The 23,755-nt window shown below is 41.7% G+C and overlaps 1 protein-coding gene across 8 annotated transcripts; it reads left to right on the plus strand.

Moving 5' to 3' along the window:
* Positions 1 to 3,468: 3,468 nt before the first annotated feature.
* On the plus strand, positions 3,469 to 23,719 carry mtmr1a (myotubularin related protein 1a). Of its 8 annotated transcripts, XM_084344945.1 has the most exons (20): positions 3,469 to 3,804; positions 7,071 to 7,176; positions 7,264 to 7,287; positions 10,833 to 10,856; positions 12,623 to 12,691; positions 14,009 to 14,096; positions 14,260 to 14,354; positions 14,452 to 14,559; positions 14,812 to 14,910; positions 15,706 to 15,789; positions 17,080 to 17,229; positions 17,620 to 17,808; positions 17,942 to 18,127; positions 18,313 to 18,471; positions 18,571 to 18,618; positions 19,242 to 19,334; positions 19,534 to 19,647; positions 19,731 to 19,774; positions 19,851 to 19,983; positions 22,222 to 23,719. In XM_084344945.1, the coding sequence occupies exons 1-20, from the start codon at positions 3,698 to 3,700 to the stop codon at positions 22,387 to 22,389; spliced, it is 2,088 nt and encodes a 695-aa protein (XP_084201071.1). In that variant the 5' UTR covers positions 3,469 to 3,697; the 3' UTR covers positions 22,390 to 23,719. The 8 variants fall into 8 exon arrangements, with proteins under 8 accessions (XP_084201071.1, XP_084201075.1, XP_084201072.1 ...); XM_084344949.1 differs by lacking the exon at positions 12,623 to 12,691; XM_084344946.1 differs by lacking the exon at positions 10,833 to 10,856.
* Positions 23,720 to 23,755: the final 36 nt, after the last annotated feature.

The following is a 23,755-nucleotide window of genomic DNA, read 5'->3' on the forward strand; positions in this document are numbered from 1 at the left end:
CTTGCATGTGTTATTCTTGTGTTCATTCTGATTTTAAAGGTTGTCCTTTCTTATTGCATCAACCAAAACTTTGGATGCATGCAAGTATTTTTGGTAAGACCTGTCAATGAAATTAGCATGAACAAAACGTTTCTTGTTTACGACAAAGTTTTGTCGGTGATCTCATATTCCTGTCAGCCATTGGGCCTCATTTATAAAAATGTTCTTAGATTTATACTTGAACTTGGTGTTAAGATAATTTATTTACATCATAAAAGATGTTTAGAACTTAAACAGGTTCTAAGAATCCCATTTGTTACTTTACATCTTACAGTACATGTCTTTCCCCTTACATAATTACAGCACAAATGAAGCTTTAGTCAGAAATAGCCATGGACTGAAAGAAAACAGGCTCAAATAATGACTGCAAGGCTGCTAATTCCTTGCACCTTCAATTGATAATTCCTATCACAGTTCATTAAACTCATGTTAAGTTTCCCACAAGCTTAGACGCATAAGAGTCCCAATCTGCAGTTACTCCAACATAACCTGTAGGACCATCACTTCTTGTCTAGACTAGATTTTGCATAAGAGCATTTCCACGTCAAGGTAAGGCTCATACTTGTAAATGTCATGAATAGTAGTTAAACTATACGTAACAATAATTTAGGCCAACACTTGTTATCAGGCTTAAATATTCCTGTGTATTCTCATCCAGCTCATTTGGTGCTTTGAAAGCAATTTGAGGACTGACTTGTTTATCCTATTGTGGGGTCCAAAAGTCTGAGGCCACATTGAAAATAAAGCTAGAAATAACCAAAAAGTTTGCGGATTCGGAAAGTAAACAAAAGTGTCAGAAATCAAACTTTCTCAGCATCAAATCATACCCTAAGTGACCACACCATCAGAAGATCAGTACATCAAGCTGAGTTCCCTGACAGATAGAAAATCAACTATTTATCAAGAATTTGATAAATAGACAAACACAAGACTCCAATCAGCAAAGGTCCTGTCAGAAGAAGGTGTCTTATAATGGTCTGAGAGGACAAGTAGCAGTTTCCAAACCTCTTCTCAGGAGGGTAACCAGGGCAAAATGCTTGAGGTGGGCTAAGAAATACCAGAATTCCACAGTGGGTGGCTGAAAATAATCCTATTTACTGATGAATCCAAGAAAGAGATTTATGGTGTTGGTGTCTGTGAGGAGACGAGCAGGAGAGAGAATGATACAACAGTGTTTCAAACCCAAGGTAAAACATGGTGGTGGGAAGATTCAAGTATGGGCAGTTTTCCTCCTCTGGACTTGGACACCTGCACAGAATTGACTCCACCCTGACCAAGAGGAAGTACCACTCCATTGTTCAGAGACATGCTCCAGCCTCTGGTTTGATCTTTGTGGAACAGGATTCACACTGCAGCAGGATAATGAGCCCAAACACCTCAAAGCTTTGTAAGAACTACCTGAAGACCAAAGAGTCCTGACTGTCATGGACTTTCCTCCACAGTCACCTGACCTCAACCCATTCAACATTTATTGGGGGCACTTGAAGAGTGAGAAAGTCAAACATTCAGTGACATCACAAGAAGCTTTGTGGAACACTGCCAAATCATGCTGGGATAACATGAGCCATCAGGTTAGCACAAACGTGTTGAGTCCATGCCAGCTCAGTACATGCTGTCATTATTGGAAAAGTGGGAAATGCTTAATACCAAGATATTCTCAGAGATTCGACTTTTCACTCAAAATGTTGATATTGATATTGAACTGATATTACCAATTGTAATGAAAAAAGAGTACCGTATTACATTTGAAAGAAATTTAAAATAGATTTATCTTGAATAGTAGTCTCAGACTATGCAAATATAGCCTGTATGATGTAAGATGTTTCATATGCAGACAGGCTATAACACCATGCAGTAAGCTGCAGGAGCTGTGTAGCAGCAGTGTAGTAGCAGTATGGCTGCAGTGTGGCTGCAGTGTAGTGGCAGCAGTATGGCTGCAGTGTAGCTGCAGTGTAGTAGCAGCAGTATGGCTGCAGTTTGGCTGCAGTGTAGTAGCAGTGTAACAGCAGTATGGCAGCAGTGTAGCGGCAATATGGCTGCAGTATGGCTGCAGTGTAGTAGCAGCAGTATGGCTGCAGTATGGCTGCAGTGTAGTAGCAGCAGTATGGCTGCAGTGTAGCAGCAGTGTAACAGCAGTATGGCAGCAGTGTAGCAGCAATATGGCTGCAGTGTGGCAGCAATATGGCTGCAGTGTAGTAGCAGCAGTATGGCTGCAGTGTGGCATCAGTGTAGCAGCAATATGGCTGCAGTGTAGTAGCAGCAGTATGGCTGCAGTGTGGCAGCAATATGGCTGCAGTATGGCTGCAGTGTAGCAGCAGCAGTATGGCTGCAGTGTAGTAGCAGCAGTATGGCTGCAGTATGGCTGCAGTGTAGCAGCAGTGTGGCTGCAGTGTAGTAGCAGCAGTATGGCTGCAGTGTAGCAGCAGTATGGCAGCAGTGTAGTAGCAGCAGTATGGCAGCAGTGTAGCAGCAGTGTGGCTGCAGTGTAGCAGCAGTATGGCTGCAGTGTAGCAGCAGTGTAGCAGCAGCAGTATGGCAGCAGTGTAGCAGCAGTATGGCTGCAGTGTGGCTGCAGTGTAGCAGCAGCAGTATGGCTGCAGTGTGGCTGCAGTGTAGTAGTAGCAGTATGGCTGCAGTGTGGCTGCAGTGTAGCAGCAGTATGGCAGCAGTGTAGCAGCAGCAGTATGGCAGCAGTGTAGCAGCAGTATGGCAGCAGTGTAGCAGCAGTGTAGCAGCAGCAGTATGGCTGCAGTGTAGCAGCAGCAGTGTAGCAGCAGTATGGCTGCAGTGTAGCAGCAGCAGTATGGCAGCAGTGCAGCAGCAGTGTAGCAGCAGCAGTGTAGCAGCAGCAGCAGTATGGCAGCAGTGTAGCAGCAGTATGGCTGCAGTGTGGCTGCAGTGTAGCAGCAGCAGTATGGCAGCAGTGTGGCTGCAGTGTGGCAGCAGTGTAGCAGCAGCAGTATGGCAGCAGTGTAGCTGCAGTGTGGCAGCAGTATGGCAGCAGTGTAGCAGCAGCAGTATGGCTGCAGTGTGGCAGCAGTGTAGCAGCAGCAGTATGGCAGCAGTGTGGCTGCAGTGTAGCAGCAGCAGTATGGCAGCAGTGTAGCAGCAGCAGTATGGCAGCAGTGTGGCTGCAGTGTAGCAGCAGCAGCAGTATGGCAGCAGTGTAGCAGCAGCAGTATGGCTGCAGTGTGGCTGCAGTGTAGCAGCAGCAGTGTGGCTGCAGTGTAGCAGCAGTATGGCTGCAGTGTGGCTGCAGTGTAGCAGCAGCAGTATGGCAGCAGTGTAGCAGCAGCAGTATGGCTGCAGTGTGGCTGCAGTGTAGCAGCAGTATGGCTGCAGTGTGGCTGCCTCCTGCTCTCATCCTGCATCTCTGCTGTGCTGTAAGTGGGCGGAGCTACAGAGCGAGATGCTTGTGACAGACCGAGCCTGTCAGGAGGAAGCACAACACCAGATGAGAGGAAACCACAGTCCGCTTCACAGTACCTACACATATTTTACAGACAGCACCAGAGAGCCCAATAGAACAATTAGGCTCTCTCGCAGAGGAGCTGGACAAAGGTTTCATTTGATCCGTGTTCTCATATCACAGGAACCCGTCCTCCCGTCCTCCCGCCCACCGACCCACCGACCCACAGAGTAAACACTTCTCTGGCAGATGGAGAAACAGGCCGGAGCTGGCGGGGCTGCGGATGGAGCAGGCCCGAACAGAAAGCCCTGGGGTTCACCGACCAGCGGGCCAGCAGCCGGAGAATCGCTGGACAGGTGAGTGGGCGCGTTATTACAAGAATATGCCAAACTGCGATGTGAAATATCGTCCTTTTACGGCTGTCCTAATATTCCGCAATATGCCATTTCGTATCAAATATTACACACGATATTTCCTGAATCAAGAGGATCTTCCTTAATTCGGCCGAGATCCGAGACATTCAGCAGGCCGTATTCCACCAAAATGTCAACTTTTCAAATTGTTCAATAGTATTTCCGATGAGCTGAGGACACAAGGTATCTGGCAGCTTTTTGACTGGAGTTTGGTCTGACGGTACAGTACAGTACAGTACAGTACAGTACAGTACAGTAGCTGCGATACAACAGCTAACAGGCTCCATCTTATCTAAACCACCGTGCTGTATGAAACACAGAGAAGACAGCCCACCTTGTTTCGCGAACCAATACCAACACCATGGATCTATCAATGACCAATACGGTCCAGCGGTGAGGTAAAGCTAACAGCTAGCGTTAGCGTATCTTAGCAAAACAGACCTAGCTTAGTATGCCATTAAATGTGGGCTGAGAGTCCTCACTGAACTGAGTGAGTCTCACTGTGGGAAAGAAACTGGACAATAAAGAAAAGAGCTCAGACAGCCATCAACCTGAACACAAGCTGACACCACACCAACATCTGGACACAAGCTCACACCACACCAACATCTGGACACAAGCTCACACCACACCAACATCTGGAGAGTCATCTCATAGCTGACACCAGGGCCTCGTCCAGCCCATGTAGGGTCCTGGGGTTAGTCGAGGCCCCCTGTAGTAGTTTTGTTACCAGCATAATATCAACTGTAATAGCACTGATACAGTATTATGTGCTTGATTGTAAAGATGGGATGATTTAGACTTACCATTCTTGATGGTATGTTTGATTGTCCATGTTTGATGGACCCATGTTATATCCAGCGTAGCTCCACCCAACTTCACCCTGAAAAAATGTCCAATCAGTCAGGTAATAAACACCTGTCTGTTTTGCATTGTCAAATTACAAAGGCTTCTTTTCTCATTTTAAGAACATTGCTTCTGTATAGAGCTAATCACAATGTTTGTTTACAGTAAACTTCAATTAGATAAACCCTGCATTATGCACTAGCTTACATACAAATTAATTGTTTGTTTTTTTCATATTGTTATCTCGTTAATGACAACACTTTATCTGTTGGGCCACAGACTAAAGCCCAAATGATACTGGATTTTTGGGGCCAATGCTGACACTGCTATTATGACGTAAAATATTTCTATATTGATGTATTGGCATCAATGTGGTTATTGAACACTTGTGACAAAAATACAGTATGTAAGGGATGCAGGATATTTTACAGTTTTAACAAAATGACATCAGTGCAATGAAACAGTAAACTTACTTGGAATATACTATAATATAAAATAAGTATAAATTATCATCTTTGTCGCATTATAATCTAAAAAAAAAGGTTTTACGTTTACGTGATATAATAATATAAATATTGTTATATATAAATATATTGTTCAGGCTCTACCAAAGACAAGGGGGAAAACAAGACAGCTACCCCCTAACATGCAGTTAGTCTGAAATGTCAATGTTAGGTTGATATCAAAGATGCTAGTGAAGCAACACAGTACATAAAATCCACCGCCAGTTGTCTACCTGGAAGTGACTGTTGTTGTTAGGGCGATGTCTCAGCGATCTATCTATGTGACACAGGCACAGATGTTCAATGATAAGAAAAGGTTATAAAGTACATTGTGTAACTACATTGTCTCACAGCCACTCTGCCCCACCTGTCACTTGTTTCTGCACTGTGTACCTTAACTTCAGTGAGCAGATAGAATCACAGTGCCGAACACTTTACGGCACTACATCACACACAGCACCAGCTATCAGTGATTTTGGTGAAACTGGATCATATTTTATGGAGAAAATGTTTTCTGGTTTTCCCTCTGATGTCCTCCAGCTGCTCTGCCTCAACTCTCTGTGATTGACGGAGGTTCCTGAAAGCAACCTTCAACTACTGTGTAAATGTAGCTGCAAGATATCTCTGTTGGCTGACTCTGCAAGTTGCACAAAATACTAATTACTACATAATGTTGCTTTAGTTTTATTCATATTATGTTTAGTCGACTTCCTTCCTCAGTCTGTGACTCTCTTCTGAAAGTTTATAGTGACTAAATGAAATGCACTGCTGCCTTGAGTAAACTTGTGGGTTTTTCTTGGTTTAAACATTGTTGGAAACATTTGGGATGATGTTAGTACAAAACTCAAAAACATATAACAACATATATGATAAAAGGTCTCGTCGCTTTTAGACATTTTAATGCAGAAATGTTACATATTATATCTTTAAGGCCCAAAAAGTACACATTTAGCAGCAGTTAGCGCTTACTTTAGCAACAAAGCTACCAGTCTCTGTCAACCAGGAAACGCCATAATTCACCTCGGAACTCGGTCTAGATGTGTTCATTGAGAAGCTGCTGGTTATCAGCACATTTGTTAGCAGTTACTTTAGCAACAAGTAAAGCTATCTGTCCAGAGAGGGCAGCAGAGAGAAAAACCTATTGGGCCTGATACTGGAGTGTACAGTAGGTGAGACATGGTGCAAGCCATCAGTGAAAATATGGGAACTTTAAGATAAGTGGCAATAACTCAAATACAATAAAAACATTGATACTCCATTCAGAATAACTGCTGCTTCTTCAGAGCGTAAGAGAAGGGAGGGTAAACAGAGGCAAAGTCAGCTTGTAATCACTTTTACATTACATTGTGTTAGAAAGAAGAAGAAGAAGAAAGCAAAATGTCTCCAAAAGCTACTCATGCTGTCTATTGAAATGCTCAGTACATTTTGGCCTCAATATGGCTACGATAAATCCTCACATAGAAGCCACATCACAAGGAATGGTCAAATCTCAGGATCTGCACCAACAAATAAACATTGGTTGCTTATTTACCAGTACAACAGCAGATCATTTTCATACTCACCGCTCTGCTGCTCTCACTTTGTCTTTCAAACACCTTTTCTTACTTGGTATGTCTAATCACTTAATGAAACTCAACACTTCCTGCAGGTTTTTCACAACAAAAGCAAACCAGATAAGGGAGGGATATGCCCTGTCAGCCCCTGAAACAGGCTTTTAATGTGAAACATCAATACAGGAAGTGTTCATTTTTACATATCTTAAGAGCAATTTTAAAAAAAGGAAGTAAATGGAATTGGGAAAAAGTAACTTGTTTTAGTTGTTAATGGATATCAGTGTTTTAACTGTCTCTTTGTGTTCAGTCCGACAGGGTCACATGTAGAGTGGTGCAAACAACTGATAGCCGCCACCATCTCCAGTCAGATCTCAGGATCAGTCCCACCTGACATTGGTAACAGGGACATCAAGGTAGCTAACAGACACACACAATCACACACTCATACACACACTCACGCTGACAGTAGTTCTCATCAGTTTGTGCTTTGTAACTGATAGGCTGGGAGAAGACCAGATTTCATGGTAAGACTGTCAGAAATGGCAACATGTATGTCTGTATCCGTCAGTGTGCGGGTGAAGCTTTGTGTGTATTGTGTCATTGTTTAGAGAAGCCACTGTTAAGCTGCTGGAGAGTTTCTCCTCTGCTTCTGTTTGTCAGCAGCTTGCTTCCTACAGCCAGGACTGTCCTCAGACAAAGCACATGTTTGGTTTATTGAAAATCAAACTCTGTCCTCCAACCAGTAGACTGTTTTTTCTCTGGTTGGAGAGAAAAAACATATCTGCATCCAAAATTTAGTTGAGACAGGGGTAACGTTATGTGTATTCATCCAGAGCTCACATTAATTACAGTACACAATGTTGAATTTGCTGTATGAAGCATGTGTCTCTTACATATACACATTTTGTACAACCTGCACAGCTTTGACAGTGGAACAGTTATTCTCTATTGACTAAACCATTTAGCCTCTGGGTTTGTAGCTGCAAATAAGAAACCAACGTTTGTTGATGTCATTTAAATGTACAGTATATTGTATGCAAGGGTCATGGTTTTCCAGTTAGTTACAGCAACACTGGACACAAAGTGGAATGGAAAAAAACTGTGTGCCAACAAGTTAGGTGATGTTATTTCTCTGCAAACACTAATAATCAAACATGGTAAACTATTTGTTATAGTAAACTATAGCCTCACTATAATGTTCCTTCACAATGTTTCGGCAGTGTATGCAACAAAATGAAGTGAAACTCACCTGAAACCAGATACTTTTTTGTGACCTGTTGGGTTGAACTAAGCCTGGTGACAGCAGTTCAAGCAGGTATAGCTCTAGTTTCAAGGAAAGGTGGGAACAAAACACAACTGTCAAACAGGTTCATCATCATAACCTAATAGAAGATAATAATTATAATGATCACTTCATTTGTACCCATTAGCAAATTCATCTTTTCATTCTAATTAGTCACTTTTTACACACAGGTCTGTGCACACACTGATATCTATACACATGCAATTGTTACAGACAGATGTCAGCACTATGGTTACCACAGCACAGCCAGATAGCAAATTTACCAAGACGCCCTCATCATACCCACATACTGCGAGGAATGATGCCACTTGGGCAGCCTGCTCAGTTAAGGGCGAACCAAATAAACCAAAACTGGCCCAAATCTGGGCCAGATCCAGCCCACCAGAATAGAATGAGCTGTGGCCCACGTTTAGGCCAAGTCAAGTTCCTATGGATCCTCCATCTCTGAGTCATTACACAATAACTGACATAAACTGGTCAAAAGTATTTAACATCAAGTTAACATCAATAGATACTCATTTACATTATGCAGTATGTAGATAAGAAAGCTCATGGGTCATTTCATACCACCTCACCTGGCCCTCCAGATCATGTCATGGATTTTCTTGAAGAAAAAAAAAAAAATTAAAATCCTTTAGCTGGGCTCTAAATACTTTATAAGTTATGAATGTTCTAAGTTTTTCTCAGAATTGTTTTAATTCTTTGTATGTGTATTCTAAACCTCACCTATCGCTTAACATCCAGGACACCTTCAGGATAACTTACAACATGTATTCACTTAAATAGTTGTTGCAGAACATCTTCAGTAATCAAATTCATAACCAGTGTGTGTAGTATTAATGTTGTTTTATCACATCTAAAAGTGATTTGGTCCTGCATTAAAAAATGAGTGCCACAGGTTAAATATAGCTTTTAAAATATTTTGACTGAAGGATTATTTTAATTTCCTTGAAAGCAGTAGTTATCACACAGATAGATCACCTTGAAGTGAACACAGTACAAATATATCTAATAAAAAAGCTATAGGATTTTGCAAGGGTCTCATTTTGAGGTTTTGATTTAATTAAAAAAAAAATGCCAAGAAAATCCATGTCATGAACCAGGAACAGTTCTGAACCCCTGGTGAGTTGACATGGAATGACCCACATAATTTTGCAGAGTGGTATCTTTCCATTTAGATAGATTTTGTTTTATGTCTCTAGGTGTGGCGATCTGAGATTTTTGCCTCCACCCAATACTAGATGTTCTTTTCAGAAACAGTGGCCCAGATGTACAAAGAACAATCCACAGACCATTGTCAACAGTTTTCTGTGGTCAGAAGTGGTTCCAATGAAAGCTGTTGACCTCTTTGCATTATTCACAGTAAGAGGTACACTGTCTGTGGAATGACACATACAGTAGCTAATGAATGAATGAACGACTGAATGAACAGTGTGATGAGTACCACTAGTGCTGCATAGAGCGGCGAAGAATCTGGGTGCAAATTGGGTGGAATTCAGACTCTGAAGTAGTCATGGGTGTGTTTCAGGCGGAACATAAATCAAACCAATCCGAGTGTAGTCTCCTATTCCCTGTTAGAGCCAGGAGCACCAGGACCTGACACATATTAAACAGTGGTACTCGTCTTCGTTGAGGGAAAGGGACTGATCCTCGGCTGCTGGACCCTCTGCCCCTCTGCTTCACAATCATCTGTCCCATCAACAACTCTGTTTGACTGCATATGAAAAAATACACTGATATTTAACTGAGGAGGAGGAGGAGGAGGAGGAGGAGGAGGAGGAGGATGAGGGCTGCTGCCTCCCTCTGTGTGTGCAGCTCTCAGTCATGAAAAGTATCATCCTGATCAATGACGGGTGGGATGAGAGGGTGAAATACATCCTCAATGAGGAAAGTATTAATGACATTGCCTGCAGTGATCCTCCAGCAGCAGAAACCATATGTAGATCTCTACATTTACATGTGCATTTGTGCACGGACAGATGATAAACGTCTTGAGTGACTGTTTAAAACTCCTGACTCGTTTCCTTTCAGCTTTTGCTGATTAAATGTGCCACGATATTTGTGACAGTACATGACTGCGTTCATGGAAATGTTTAAAATAACTGAAAGCAGCCTGTCAAATCCTAAAATCAGAGTGTATGAACGGTGTGAACCCGCCTGTGTAGGAGCATCTAATGCATCCTTTAATTATCAGGAAACAGACTGCACCTTTGACTTCAGACCAGCTTTTTGTTGGCCTATGGCGCTGCCACTTTCCGCTGCCTCAAGACAGCAGTCCACCATCAGTGCACCTGACCACACTTTATTGGCGCAGGTTCATGCTATTCACACAAAGTGGGACGTGAAAATGACAACTGCGTCGATCTGAAACTAGCAGTGACACTTGTGCTGCGCTGTGCGCCTCTGTGCCGAGCATTATAGAGCCCAATGTCTGCTGAGCTGTTCTGCAGCTCTCTTCTTATATTGGAGCAGGTTTCAGCTGTGTTTGCTTGGATATTTGTATCAGAATTATGCTTGAAGTTGCAGTGCACTTTTCTTGTTGCAGTTGCTTTGGGCTGTTGTGTGTTTGCATCCATTTACTATTTTACATTGTCAGTATACATACATTACAGATACATTTTTCCAAGAATAAGAAAACTGTGCAAGTAACCTTCAGTTGGATATCAGACAGTGAATATAGTTGTTTCCATTTCATGTGTGTGTGTGTGTGTGTGTGTGTGTGTGTGTGTGGGTGGGTGTCCTGTTTACTGTGTGTTTAACCTCCAGGTGTCCAAGAGGCTGATTCCCAGGGTAAGAGTTGTAGTCTCATCAGCTTGTCTTGTCTGATAACTATTAGAAATTCAAGACACACAAATAAACACAAGTCTGTCTGTTGGCTAATCCAGCAAATTAAATAGCACCTGACAAAGCAGTGTGCTTTACTGCACTGATTCAAAGATCATATTAAGATCCATAGTAAGCTGTAAAGCATGCGATGAATAGGTGAAAGTAAATGTTGTTACAGTGTCTTTGGTTTTGACTTGGCTTAAACATTATTAGAATGAGCACAGGCTGTTTCCTCTAAGCATAATGGGATGTGATAGTGTGTTGAAGGCGTATGAAAGTGACTATAGATGTACTTCCTCCATCAGACCCACTGCAGACGGAACAGAGTTAGTCTTCATGCATGCTTCCTTCTTTCTCTGTTCTTTGCCTGTACCTTTCTGCGGGCCGTTTCTTTGGTTCTTTGACTTGATAAAGCTTGTTAGGCTGCAGAAATAAACTAGAGCAGTACTCAGATTCCATAGCCACACCGTAGATTGATTTCTTTTAAAAAAGCTTTGGAGCAATAGTGGGCATGTTGGAATTGGACCACTTCTCCCATGAAGCCGCTGTCCCCCAGTTCTCCATCATGACTGCTTTCTGTATGAAAGTTGAGCAGCTGACTACACCAGAGGATTACTAGTACCTGTGGATGTGGATTGTGATATGGAGTCATCGTATTTCTACAATTAGCTATGGTTTGTCACTGTTGAACTTAGCTACCATTTAATAGATGTTAAGATTTAAGATGACATTTATTCCTAGCTTCTAGCTCACAATGTTAACAAAGGTGAAAAATCCCCCAAAAATCCCAATAACTCAAGTATTTGTCAGGTCCTCACTGTGTTATCAGTGCAGATAATGATCTTATTATACAGATTGAGTATTGGACATAGCATTTTGAATACAGTTTCTTTGTCATTATAACATGATTTTGTATTTGCACTATATGTTCCATTTATTAAGTCACAGTGCTCCTTGGTGGACAAACTTTATCCATCTTTGTTGACAGTGTTTCTGAATAAGTTCTAATATATATTTAGCATTTCTGTACTATATTTCCTGTTACTAATTGGCCAAAAGATATGCCTATACTGATATCTGGGATAAGCTAATATTGCCCTGCTCATGTATGTGTCAGTCTAGCTTTAATTAGTATGTATTGTGATTGTGTATATTTACTGTATGTTCCTGGTTTACGTCTAAAATATCAGATGAGAATGTCTGCTTTCTGCAGATCTAATGATCATAGTATACAAATAAATAAATAAATCGTTGTTGCCCCAGGCAGTTAGGTGCTCAAAAGCAAATGGCAGTGCTGAGGAGGTGAACCGGCACCTCTCCAGCCACCAGTCCAAAAATCACAAACAAATCCAGTATTATCACTAATCAGTCCTGCTCATTGAGCAGACCTGATTAATCCATTCATGGATGTAACAGGAGTGATTGCATTGATCAGGAGGACTTGGAAACCATTTTTGACATGGTCATCTAAAATAAAGGGCTTGATAAACCTAGTCATACTCATGGACTTCATCCAACTCACATGAAATACATTATGTGAATGCAGAATGTTAACAGTGTTGGGTGGAGGCACCTTGTCACTCCCTAGAAGGACACACCAAGCGAGTGGGGAGGGACAATATTAACCATATCTTACATATAGAATAATGTGTATTTATGCATAGCCTATTGTCTCTTTCTCTCCCTGATTTTCTTTCTCTCACTTTCTCCATGCTGGCTCTCTCCTGCAGCAAGATTCACAAGATGAAAAGCATTGTTACCACGGAGACAGTGATTCTGAGCATCCTTCCAATGCTTTGGCAAGTCTCCCTCTGTCTGTCCTTTCACCTGTTTACTTCCTGTTCACTCTGTCCTCATCTGCATGCCTCATTCCCATCATCCTCCCCTTCTGCCTCAGCTTCCTTCAGTGCAGTCCTCGCAAGGAATAACAGCAAGTAACGCATGAAATATACAAGTTTGGAGTTTGGAAACTCATGAAACACGTGCTCACCAGACAGGGAGGGTCTAATGAAAGATTTTGTTGATTTGCATTATAGGATCCAGGATATCTTAGTCTGTTCTATCAGTGACCATTCTTTTTTAATCTGTCTCTCATGACTCTCGATTTCTTTCTCATTTATTGTTTTATGAAGATGTAAGATTTCTCATCTTATTTATTTATTTCTTTTTGCGGATTTTCTATTTAGTATTTTCCTTCTGTAAAGGAAGTTAACTTAACTAGTGACTTTACAAAGAGTTTAAAGCAACATTATGTAGAAATTGGCTTTTTGTGCAATTTGGCACAGTTTAGTATAACACTTTGAGTATATTCTGGCTCAGGCTGTGCGTCAGGCTGGGCACTGCTGAGGGGCCCTTGAGGTGCGTCTATTGGAGAGCAGGCAGAAATAGTCGAGTGGCTGTTTCCCAAGGCGAAATTTGAATGAGCTGATTGGTTGTCTTCAAGTTCTGTTACATCTCCAGTGTTTGAGTCAATATGTATGACTCCAAATTATCGTCTCATCAGACCCATGGATCTAATAAGGGAGGTCTGGATACAGTGTCGCAGGTGGAGCCCTGTTAATTCCTACAAAAGCTGCTCAGTGGATCATGAAGCCAACACGTTCAACATTGTGGGTGTAAAATGAGCCAGACATTCCGCATGGTTCCACTGGTTGAGCTGGATAACCTTTTTTAATCTCTGGCTAACTTGAATGGGGATAAATTATTTAAGTCTTTTTGGGCCCCAGTGCATCATGTGACATTGTAATAACACAGTTTTGCTGCTGTGTCAAATTGGTTTCAAAGCCTAGTGCTCATCCTAGGGGCTTGATCAGACCTGAAAGGCCATGGTTATTTTTTTTGTCTTTGACTGGTGCCTGCTACTCTAAAGCATCGCTAGTGTTTGTTCAGTTTGCAGCAGCGGCCATCTTAACGCTATTCCAGAAAGAAAAAACCCAGAACAAAAACCTGTGGAAGCTTCAGGGAAATGTCTAATTTGACAGCCATTTATTTCTCTTGCAGTGATGGTTGCTATGTACGTCTTATCATCAGAATGTTCAGTGATACTCTGTTAGGTGTCAGTGGTGCAGTTCAAGCGGGTTGTTGTGGACCCTCTGACTGGTCTGTGTTCTGTACAGAACCTTCCAGCTCTGAGATACGGAGCGCAGGTCAGAATGGCCCAGAACCAGGTTCCTCTGCTACCAGGAGAGACCATCCAGACTACAGGCAAGTTCACTTTATCTATCCCTGTGTCTCATGCAGTACACAATATCAGTCATTTCTTAAACTTGATATTTTATTTAAAACATTACAGTGAATGTACGTACCGGTTGTGCTTATTCTTATTTGCCTATTTATCAATACCTTATCCTTGTGTGCATGCTTGCAGTCGAGGATGTGATGTATATCTGTCCATTCAGTGGTCTGGTGAATGGAACCCTGACCATCACAGACTACAAGCTGTACTTCACCAGTGTGGAAAGGGTACTGCAGATCTCATGAAATCACCATCAGAGCTCTGATGTTTCTCTCAGTATGTGTGTGTGCAGCTGTGTGCTAATGTTAGTCTGTGTGCACCCAGGAGTCTCCATTCATTCTTGATGTGAACCTGGGAGTTATCAGCAGGCTGGAGACCATCAGTGTGTCCAACCAGGGAGAGAACACTAAAGGACTGGAGCTGGTCTGCAAGGTAACACACACACACACACACACACACACACACACACACAAACCGAATAAGAGAAAATCTGATAAATTTAACATTCCAGTATCCGATCAACAAAGATGCTCAGTTTACAATAAAACAAAATCAGCAAACCCTCAAACTGGAGATGGTGGAACCAGAGAATGAACTAAGCCATAAATCACCTAATCATTTCAGAAACTGATGAGCCTGCCATTTCTGTAACACTGATCTTTCCTTTCTTTTCCACCTTGCCAGGACATGAGGAGTCCCAGGTTTGCTTATAAGACGGAGAAAAGCCACCTGGATGTGGTGGAGGTGCTGGCCAAACATGCCTTCCCCCTCTCCCACAGCCTGGTCAGTCATTCAGATGTGTTCATTAATACTGACTAGATATGATGTGTTTGTGAGCTTTATGTTCTTCTGCAAGATCTCCATATATGTTGTCACTGTGACCAAAGTGACTAAAACAGTATGAAGTCTACACAAAGTGTTACGGTGACAGTATAAGCTTTTCAGAATTCAAATGTCACAATGTGCACTTACACAACTGACTCTGCAAAAGGGGGGGGGATACAGGCTTTTTTTGAAAATGAGAGGACTGCTAGAATAACCCAGTTTATAGAGTTGTAGGATCCAGTTTAGCAACATTTCAAAACTGTAGTGTAGCAGACAAAAAAGGACACGCCCGCCACTACAGAGACCCCAGGAAAGTTTGGCTGTCACTCCACAACAAAACATAATTGGCTGTATCCACTGGTTGGAAGCTGGTGGGGGATCATGTCATTGTCGCTGTTATCACATTTATTCTTTGATCAGAAAAATAACCAGTTTGAAGATATCAGATCTGGATGTTTAGATGGGATTACATAGGAAACAATTGATCGATTATTTGAAATAAATAATCAGTTATTTACTTGATGATGAAACAAATCATCAGATAAAAGGAGTGGCCTCTACAAGACAATGTCTTCCAACTTTTTTTAAAGTCCTCCTGAAATTGTATCAGCAGTGTGAATATAATGTATTTAGAGAATATCTTCTATAATACACTTGTTTCCACTTCCATAAAGTTAACTACAGCTTGTTAAGTGCATGGAAGTGCTTATAAGTTTGATCGTGACTGAATTGTTCTGCGACGTCCTCTGGCAGCCACTGTTTGCCTTCCTGTACAAGGAGCAGTTTCCTGTGGATGGCTGGAAGGTGTACGACCCAGCAGCAGAGTACAGACGTCAGGTAACTGCACACCCACTTTAACACTGCCAGAGTCTGCAGGAGACTTTACTGCTTAATTTACATATACACTGTACACATCTCATTAATCCATCAGTAAACCAACAGTCAGGTAAAAATCTATTTTATCCACTATTTATATCAGAATCAGAATCAGAAATACTTTATTGATCCTCGAGGGGAGGCGCTACAGCTGCTCCCATTCAAAGTCCAGAAATATGCAGAAGAATAAAAACGATATATAAACAAGAACAACAAAAACAGAACAAAAATACAAGAAATGTACATTCTACTAGAATATATCCATACTGTACATACAGTGTAATAATAATAATCATAATAATAATAATAATAGTAATAATAATAATATACAGTGTAATAAATAATGCTACAGTTGAAATGTGGGTTATTGCACATTAGAGAGAAACAAAGCGTCCAGTCCTATTGACTCGGAGTATCTGACACTCAGAGCGAGGAGTTGAACAGTTAGATGTTCCAGTTAGAACCTATAGGATAGTTTCCCTATCCTATAGGTTCTAACGCCGTTTTTGTTGTTATTGTTGTTAAGTTACTGTCAATGAAACTTAAGGGCCCATATAACCATAACGTTTCTTTCTATGCTGGCAGCATGCTGGGGAGTGATGCAGTGATGCATTGAAGTGCTTGTGCACTGAGAGAAAAACTGTTGCTTGTTGGTTTTGTGTGACATTAGCTAACACTATGGTAACAGAGGGTGCACAAACACTCACCAGCAACATTCAGTGTGCAGCAGATTTGCTCCAACAAATGGACTTTTCTGTCTATTAAAGCTGACAGGTGATAAGTCCCGACCCACCTGATAAGGGATTGGTTGCTGTTGATGGTGGCTTGAAGGGAAACGTTTTGTATCACTGTAATGTGGGTAAATGAAAAACTGCAGTACTGATCAACTGCATTCTGAAGACCACTGCCCCTTTTCTCTGTTTTCTCTGTTAATGCAGCACCATTTTCAACAGTATTTGCATCTTTCTACTGCATAGACAGCACAGTTTTATGAAATACTTCTTTAACAGTAACTGGAAATAAAGCAGTGAATGAGAACAGTATTTTTGTAAGAGAAGAGCAACTCAAAGCAGCAGAGTTGAAGTAGCATAAATGTATCAAGACACCTGTAAACAGGTAAATCAAATCAAGTGGAGGTAAATAAAGGCCCTTGCTCATATCTGAGAGTTTGTAACTGTTATATATTGCATATAGAGCAGATCACTGTATTTTTCCACAGTCTTATAATGGTTTCTTGCATGTTTTTGTCAGGGCCTCCCTAATGAGAGCTGGACCATCAGTAAGATGAACAGCACCTATGAGCTGTGTGATACCTACCCCTCCATCCTGGTCATCCCCACCAACATAACAGATGAAGACATCAAACGAGTGGCTGTGTTCAGAGCCAAGCACCGCATACCGGTCAGTCTGAGGAGAGACACATGACACTGACAGACGGTTCACAGTTTAATCTTGACCTTGGAAACAGCAGTTAATAAAACAGTCTCTCAGACCTCTGAGAGACGGACTCGTCAACAGTCTTGAAGCTGTCTGGCAGGATTATTATGGAACTGACAGAAAGTTTTTTATTGAAGGTTTGAAGTCCACCAGCTTCACTCTCTGTAGTTCTTTTAATCACAAGAGATTCTTCATTGACTGATTTATTTATGCCTAAACAAACTAGTCAAAATTAACTAACAGTGTGTGTGGTCATGGTAATGACAGAGCATGTCACCCAGTGCAACAATCTGGGACACAGCTGTGTCTTCTAGCAGTCCTCCTGGTCCTGAACTGGTCCTGCTCTTCCTGCAGGTCTTGTCCTGGATTCACCCAGAGTCTCAGGCCACCATCGTACGCTGCAGCCAGCCGTTAGTTGGACCTTCAGACCGTCGCTGTAAAGAGGATGAACGCTTCCTCCAAATCATCATGGATGCCAATGCACAGTCCCACAAGCTCACCATCTTTGATGCCCGGCAGAGTAGTGTAGCAGTCACCAACAAGGTACAACACAGGCACACCTGAACAAAAAGATGCATCTTCACCTTCATATTACACTTTGATTAATTTGATTCTTTCTCTTTTCAATTCCTCCACTCTCACCTCTGACCACTTCTGATGCCTCCAACACATGCAGGCAAAGGATGGTGGGTATGAAAGTGAGAGTTTCTACCCAAACGTTGAGCTGAACTTCCTGGAAATCCCCAACATCCATGTGATGAGGGAGTCTCTGAGGAAGATGAAGGATGTGGTTTATCCCACCATAGATGAAGCCCACTGGCACTCGGCTATTGACCTGACACATTGGCTGGAGTACATACGGGTAAATCACGTACACAAGAACACACAATGAAGAATAAATGCTGTTTTTTTATCACCATAGAAAACTCCAGGGGTTGTTTGATCACCTCAGAATGTAAATAAACTGTTTACAAGGGAACTGCAGAATGTGTTATCAGGAATATATTGTACTGGCAATACAGTTACATGTGTACATGCTGTGTGTAGCTGTTGTTGGCAGGAGCAGCAAAGATAGCTGATAAGCTGGAGTCTGGGAAGACGTCAGTAGTGGTTCACTGCAGTGACGGCTGGGACAGAACTGCTCAGCTCACCTCTCTGGCCATGCTGATGCTGGACAGTCACTACCGCACTCTCAGAGGGTTCCAGGTGACACACTGCATCACAGTATCAACTATATACTGTAGTTTTCATCAGTACAACAGAATAATGAACTGTATGTATGTGTGTCTGTGTGTGTGTTTGCAGGTTCTGGTGGAGAAGGAGTGGATTAGTTTTGGTCATAAGTTTGCTGCTGTAAGGAACGCAGGAGTTTTTCTGATGATAATCTTGCTACTAATGAACTTGTTTGTTTAAAAAATAAATCACTGTAATGTTGCAATTATATTATTATAATGATGAAAACTAAATCCACTTAAACTAATATAATTATTGTTATTGTCAAAATAAAACTAGTGGATATAAAAGATTTAGAAAATGAATACATGTTGGTAATTATCCTTAGTGTTTCTTGGATATTCAGGAAGAATGCAACGCAATATACGAAAAATAAACAATTGGTGGGGTTTGGAGGTACACATGCAGAGAATCATACAAATTATTACATTTAGTCCTGACGGCCAGACTTCAAAAATTCATAATAGAAAAGTATTCGGAGTACAGAGGAGTACAGCTTCAGGATTTTATTAGATGCCATGTATTTAATAAAAGTGTTAACATGATTGTTTTCAAGAACATCCATGACATGAACTGGAGGGGCCCGGGTGAGCTGATATAAAATGACCCCATAACCATGACATATTACAGCCACTCTGCTTTGAGTTGTCTTAGTGTTGGATGATTATTACACACAAACAATATGCCAGATGTTTGTATTGCATTACTGCATGTCTGCTGAAAGTCATGTTTGTGTGTTGCAGCGTGTAGGTCACGGTGATGAGAACCATGCTAACTCTGAGCGCTCGCCTCTCTTCGTCCAGTTCATCGACTGTGTCTGGCAGATGACTCGACAGGTCAGTCTCCATTCTCAGGTTTGATCGAACTTGAACTTCAGGAGGCTTTGAAGCCTGATTTTCATGAAGAAGCACACTAAAAATACACATGCATGCTCTTGCTCAGCCAATCCAGATGAGCCAGTTCATGTGTGTATGGGCTCAATTGTAACTGTTTGAAAGCTGCCAATCTCATCATCACTTGTGCTCCTCTCTGCAGTTCCCAGCAGCCTTTGAGTTCAATGAGCTTTTCCTCATCACAGTGCTGGACCACCTGTACAGCTGTCTGTTTGGTACATTCCTCTATAACAGTGAACAGGAGAGGACAGCCAAGGTTTGTACCATTCCTACCTTAATAAGGGTAATGAGTCTGTAAGAGAACGATCAGATTAAACTCTTGTGTTCTGTCCTGTGTAGGAGGTGCAGACCAAGACCATGTCCCTGTGGTCCTACATTAACAGGTAAGATACTTTGGAAGAGTCAGTAGAAGAGTTGACTGGAGTGATTCTCTAACAGTTCAATGTTTTCTCCTACCAGCCAGCCTGAGGACTTTACCAACCCCTTCTATGTGGACTACGAGCACCATGTTCTATATCCACTGGTTTCCTCCAGACATCTGGAGCTTTGGAGCAGCTACTACGCCCGCTGGAACCCACGTATGAGGCCACAGGTACGCTCCCTCTGTGATAGGTGATGGTGTGTGGTGTAGAGGTTTGGTGCAGTCATGCTTTGTCCACACTGGCTGTTTGTGTGCTGCGTGACGACTGCATTGCAGAGCTGCTGTGGCTCACGTGCGTGTGCGTCCACACACACAGCATTGCTGCTGCAGCTCGGCTCCTGCCTGCCCTATCTGTTTACATGGAGCTTGCCTTTGATAATTATCAATCAATATGATGAAGCGATTTTCCTTTAGAAGGAGCGAGAAAGCGGGATGGGGAAAAAGAGGGAGAGAAAGAGTACAGAGGAAAAATCTGCCCTTCACCTGTTGTGTGTATTCTCTTCTACAGATACATTCATTAAAACTAGTGAAACGCTGGCATGATGTCGATCGACTGTCTACAGGTCGCTTTCAGGTCTATTTTTGCTGAGCCCCGTGTGTCGTGGCAAAAGTTGGCGAGACTCTGTATCTGTAGATGAAGAGCTGCTGCAGCCTCGTGTGTGTGGCTGCTCTTACCTGTTAACACGGAGGCTGAAATGAAAAGCAAGACGTTACACCACACACACGAGCTGCTCACGAAGTCAGTGTGTCCAGCCTGTTAGTCTTAGCAGCAGACCTTCCCAGTCTGAGCAAGAACCAATCTGACCATTTAAAGCAACACCCATTATCTGACTGTCTGCATCCACATTTGAGTCAGTCTCATCAGTGGAGCTGTAGATACAGCCTAAGAGAGAAAAATGCAAACCAGGTAGCTGCTGCAATTCAGTTACATGTAAATGTTACCAACAGAATCATTTGAGATACACTAACATTTTGCATCGCCACTTAAGATAAACTACAGTTTAAGAGTTCATCACAAAGCAATGACTAATATCACCTACAAATATTAATATTATTATTATTGTCAATAAATTGATGCAAAAATCTCAGTATGATTTTATTCTTGTAAAATTGTGACTTTGATCGTAAAATAACTTTCTCTTTCCATTTTTTAAAATTTTTGTTAAATTTTGTCAATATAACTTCAGTCATATTATGCCTTTATATGGAACAAAAGCATCTTTAACTTTAATCTTAAATGTCAGAAATCTGACTTTAAAGTCTGACTTTTGTCTTAGAATTCTGAGGAAAAATGACCCAAGCAGTGGGCCTTAATCTCTTCTCCAGAAATGAGTCAATGTTTGTATCATTCAGTTACAACAAACTTTTTTTAAATTTTCAATTTGAATGTTTATTTGTATAGAGTGCTGCAGGGATGACGTGTTTCTGTAGGCTAACCCAGAAGTTCACCCTGGTTTCCTCTGCAAGAAGCCGATGGGATTGTTGAATTGGATTTAGGATTATTACAGAAAATAAACTCTGTGACAAACGCAAGTTTATGATACTTAAATTATTTGTTCATCGAGATAATCTCCACAGATGAACACCACTTTTGTGATTATTGAATCATAATGAAAGCGCAAAAAGTTAAAAGCTAAAGTTAGGCTATTAACAGACGACATCACGGTCAGATGGCTTCTATGTCACCAACACTAAGATTCCTACTACATTATTCTATACACTTTTGTATTAATTATGGATGTACAAGTTGTAAAGTCAGAGTTAGAATAGTTTGTAACTGAAGTGGGCCTGTAAAGACGGACTAGTGAGTAGATGAGTCTCTGTGTTCGCTGTGATGACGTTAAATGTCACCGACAACCTCTGTAGTCTCATTTAGACACTTGTTAACAGCTGCTTTTTGAAGACACGTAAACACTTTATGGTTCACATGTGGGGTATTAACTGACGTATTTTATGGCAAAGAACAAAACATGAACATTTCTTAAGTCTTTGTTAACCACAGCCCTTATTTCAGACGAGGGCACCTGAAGTGCGAAAACTGATTTTCTGGATTGAAGGACTCATTCCTGCGGCATTCTATTTCAACAATTATGTAGCATAAAACCATGCCACAAACCACAGCATTGATAGCCTAACCTCATTTATAGGTCCCTTCCCTTGAAATACTTTGTTTGAATAACATTGCACTTTTTTTCCTCATCTTCAATCTCAACTAGTGGCACTGATACAGTGATAGAAAGCCAGCACACAGTTTACTTTGTGTTGTTTATGTAGGGCCAGTTCAGAGCAGGATGTTGGTTTGTCATTGTAGAGGAGAAGGAAACTACACGTCTCTGGATCTATTTTTGAGAGAGGCATGTGAAGGAAAGCTTTAGTTACTGACGCTGTCAATGTGTGATCGTGTTTCAGGTGCCGGTGCACCAGACCCTGAAGGAGCTACTGATCCTTAGAGCCGAGCTACAGAGGAGGGTGGAGGAGCTGCAGAGAGAGGCCTCCTCCCACTCCCTGTCGTCCTCCTCTGAACACTCCCCCTCCCCCACACACACCACTGGAACTCCACTGCACTCTGCTGTCTGAGGCCATATTCAGATCAAATCAGGCGTTGCTGCGATTAGCACAAGGTTGTGTTGGGGTGTAGGAGGACACAACTGGAAGAGAATCGTTTGGTCTATGAACTCTGCAAAAATAGCGTCCGGTTTCCAACTCCTGGCTTGGGAGCAACAACTCTTCCAGAGGCTTTGTGCGTTACAACAAGTTTGTATTTCTCCTCCTCCAGCATGATGTTGTTTGACGCATTAAGCAACGTAATAGAAACTCTGAGTAATTTGGCAGACCTCTGAATGTTTGTGCATGTGTCCTTTTATGACCTATATGACAGTATCTGTTTCATGTCAGCCACCATGAAAAACTTTCATTGTACGTTTTATACTAGTCGGCTTATTTGTGTGCCATTTAATACATTTGAATAACAATACTGTTAACCGGCCGGTCTGATTGCAGGCATTTGATTGGCCACCACAGCGTGATGTTGTGTTTTCCACTAACTATTCACTGTGGGGCTGCTCAAGTTTTTTTCCGGCCACCCTTGCAGTCTGCAGCCTGAGCGCACTACCCACACTCAAGAAAATGAAAGGACTGGCGTTATCCCTGCAACACCTGATGTTGTTTAAGTGAGGCCTGACACACACACACACAAACACACAGTTTAATGCATGTTTTATCCCACTACTGAAGATAACAGTGTTTCAAATATGAGGGAGGCTTCAAAAGAGATTCCTTATTTTAGATTAACATTCCTAAATACATTTTGAGCAAAGTAAAATTCTCTCGAGAAGTTTGTAAAGTTTCAGAAAGTGTCCTGGAGAGTATGAAAAACTGCCCAAAACAATGTCCGGTGCCCTAACTTATTTGTATTATCTACACAGCCTGGAGTGTGTGGATCTCATGATTCAGTCTCTGAGGTCATGAGCTCACTTAGACTTGACTCTCAGTTCCATAAAGTTGCTACCAGTTTTGTCTGCCATGTTTTTATTGTTGTATGAAGAATTGCTACTCTTTGTCTCAGGGCTGTGTTATTCACATGACTGCAGAAGCTTCCAGTGATGTATTTCAGAAGTTACCTGCAGTGTATGCTACTGCACGCTTCCTCAGAGTTTCTTTTTTTGTGACCTCATGGTGCCACCTTGACTGGTGTGTGGAGGCATATAACTGTGATGGTCCTCTTCATCAAGATTAGAAACGTTGTTGTGAGCTATGCCATAGTTCTCTCCAAACCATTGAACTTTTAGAAACTTTAACATTATTACATTCGGAAAAAACGAAAAGAATGCATGCATGTAAATCATTACCTGAACACTGCCTTACCCTACATATGTTCCTTTATTTGTATAAAAAATAGTCTCTTTCATTTTGTTGTCCAATTAATGTTTCTCACAAATTAACC

The sequence above is a fragment of the Pagrus pagrus genome (genome assembly GCF_965226575.1).
Source record: "Pagrus pagrus genome assembly, chromosome: 22".
Lineage (NCBI taxonomy): Eukaryota > Metazoa > Chordata > Actinopteri > Spariformes > Sparidae > Pagrus > Pagrus pagrus.

What these genes read in the sequence shown, in the direction of transcription:
- mtmr1a (XM_084344945.1), top strand. Translation starts at nt 3,698, where the DNA reads ATGGAGAAACAGGCCGGAGCTGGCGGGGCTGCGGATGGAGCAGGCCCG. An exon ending in AGAGACCATCCAGACTACAG is followed by an intron (nt 14,097 to 14,259) that starts GCAAGTTCACTT and finishes GCATGCTTGCAG; the next exon opens with TCGAGGATGTGATGTATATC. An exon ending in GTGTAGCAGTCACCAACAAG is followed by an intron (nt 17,809 to 17,941) that starts GTACAACACAGG and finishes CAACACATGCAG; the next exon opens with GCAAAGGATGGTGGGTATGA.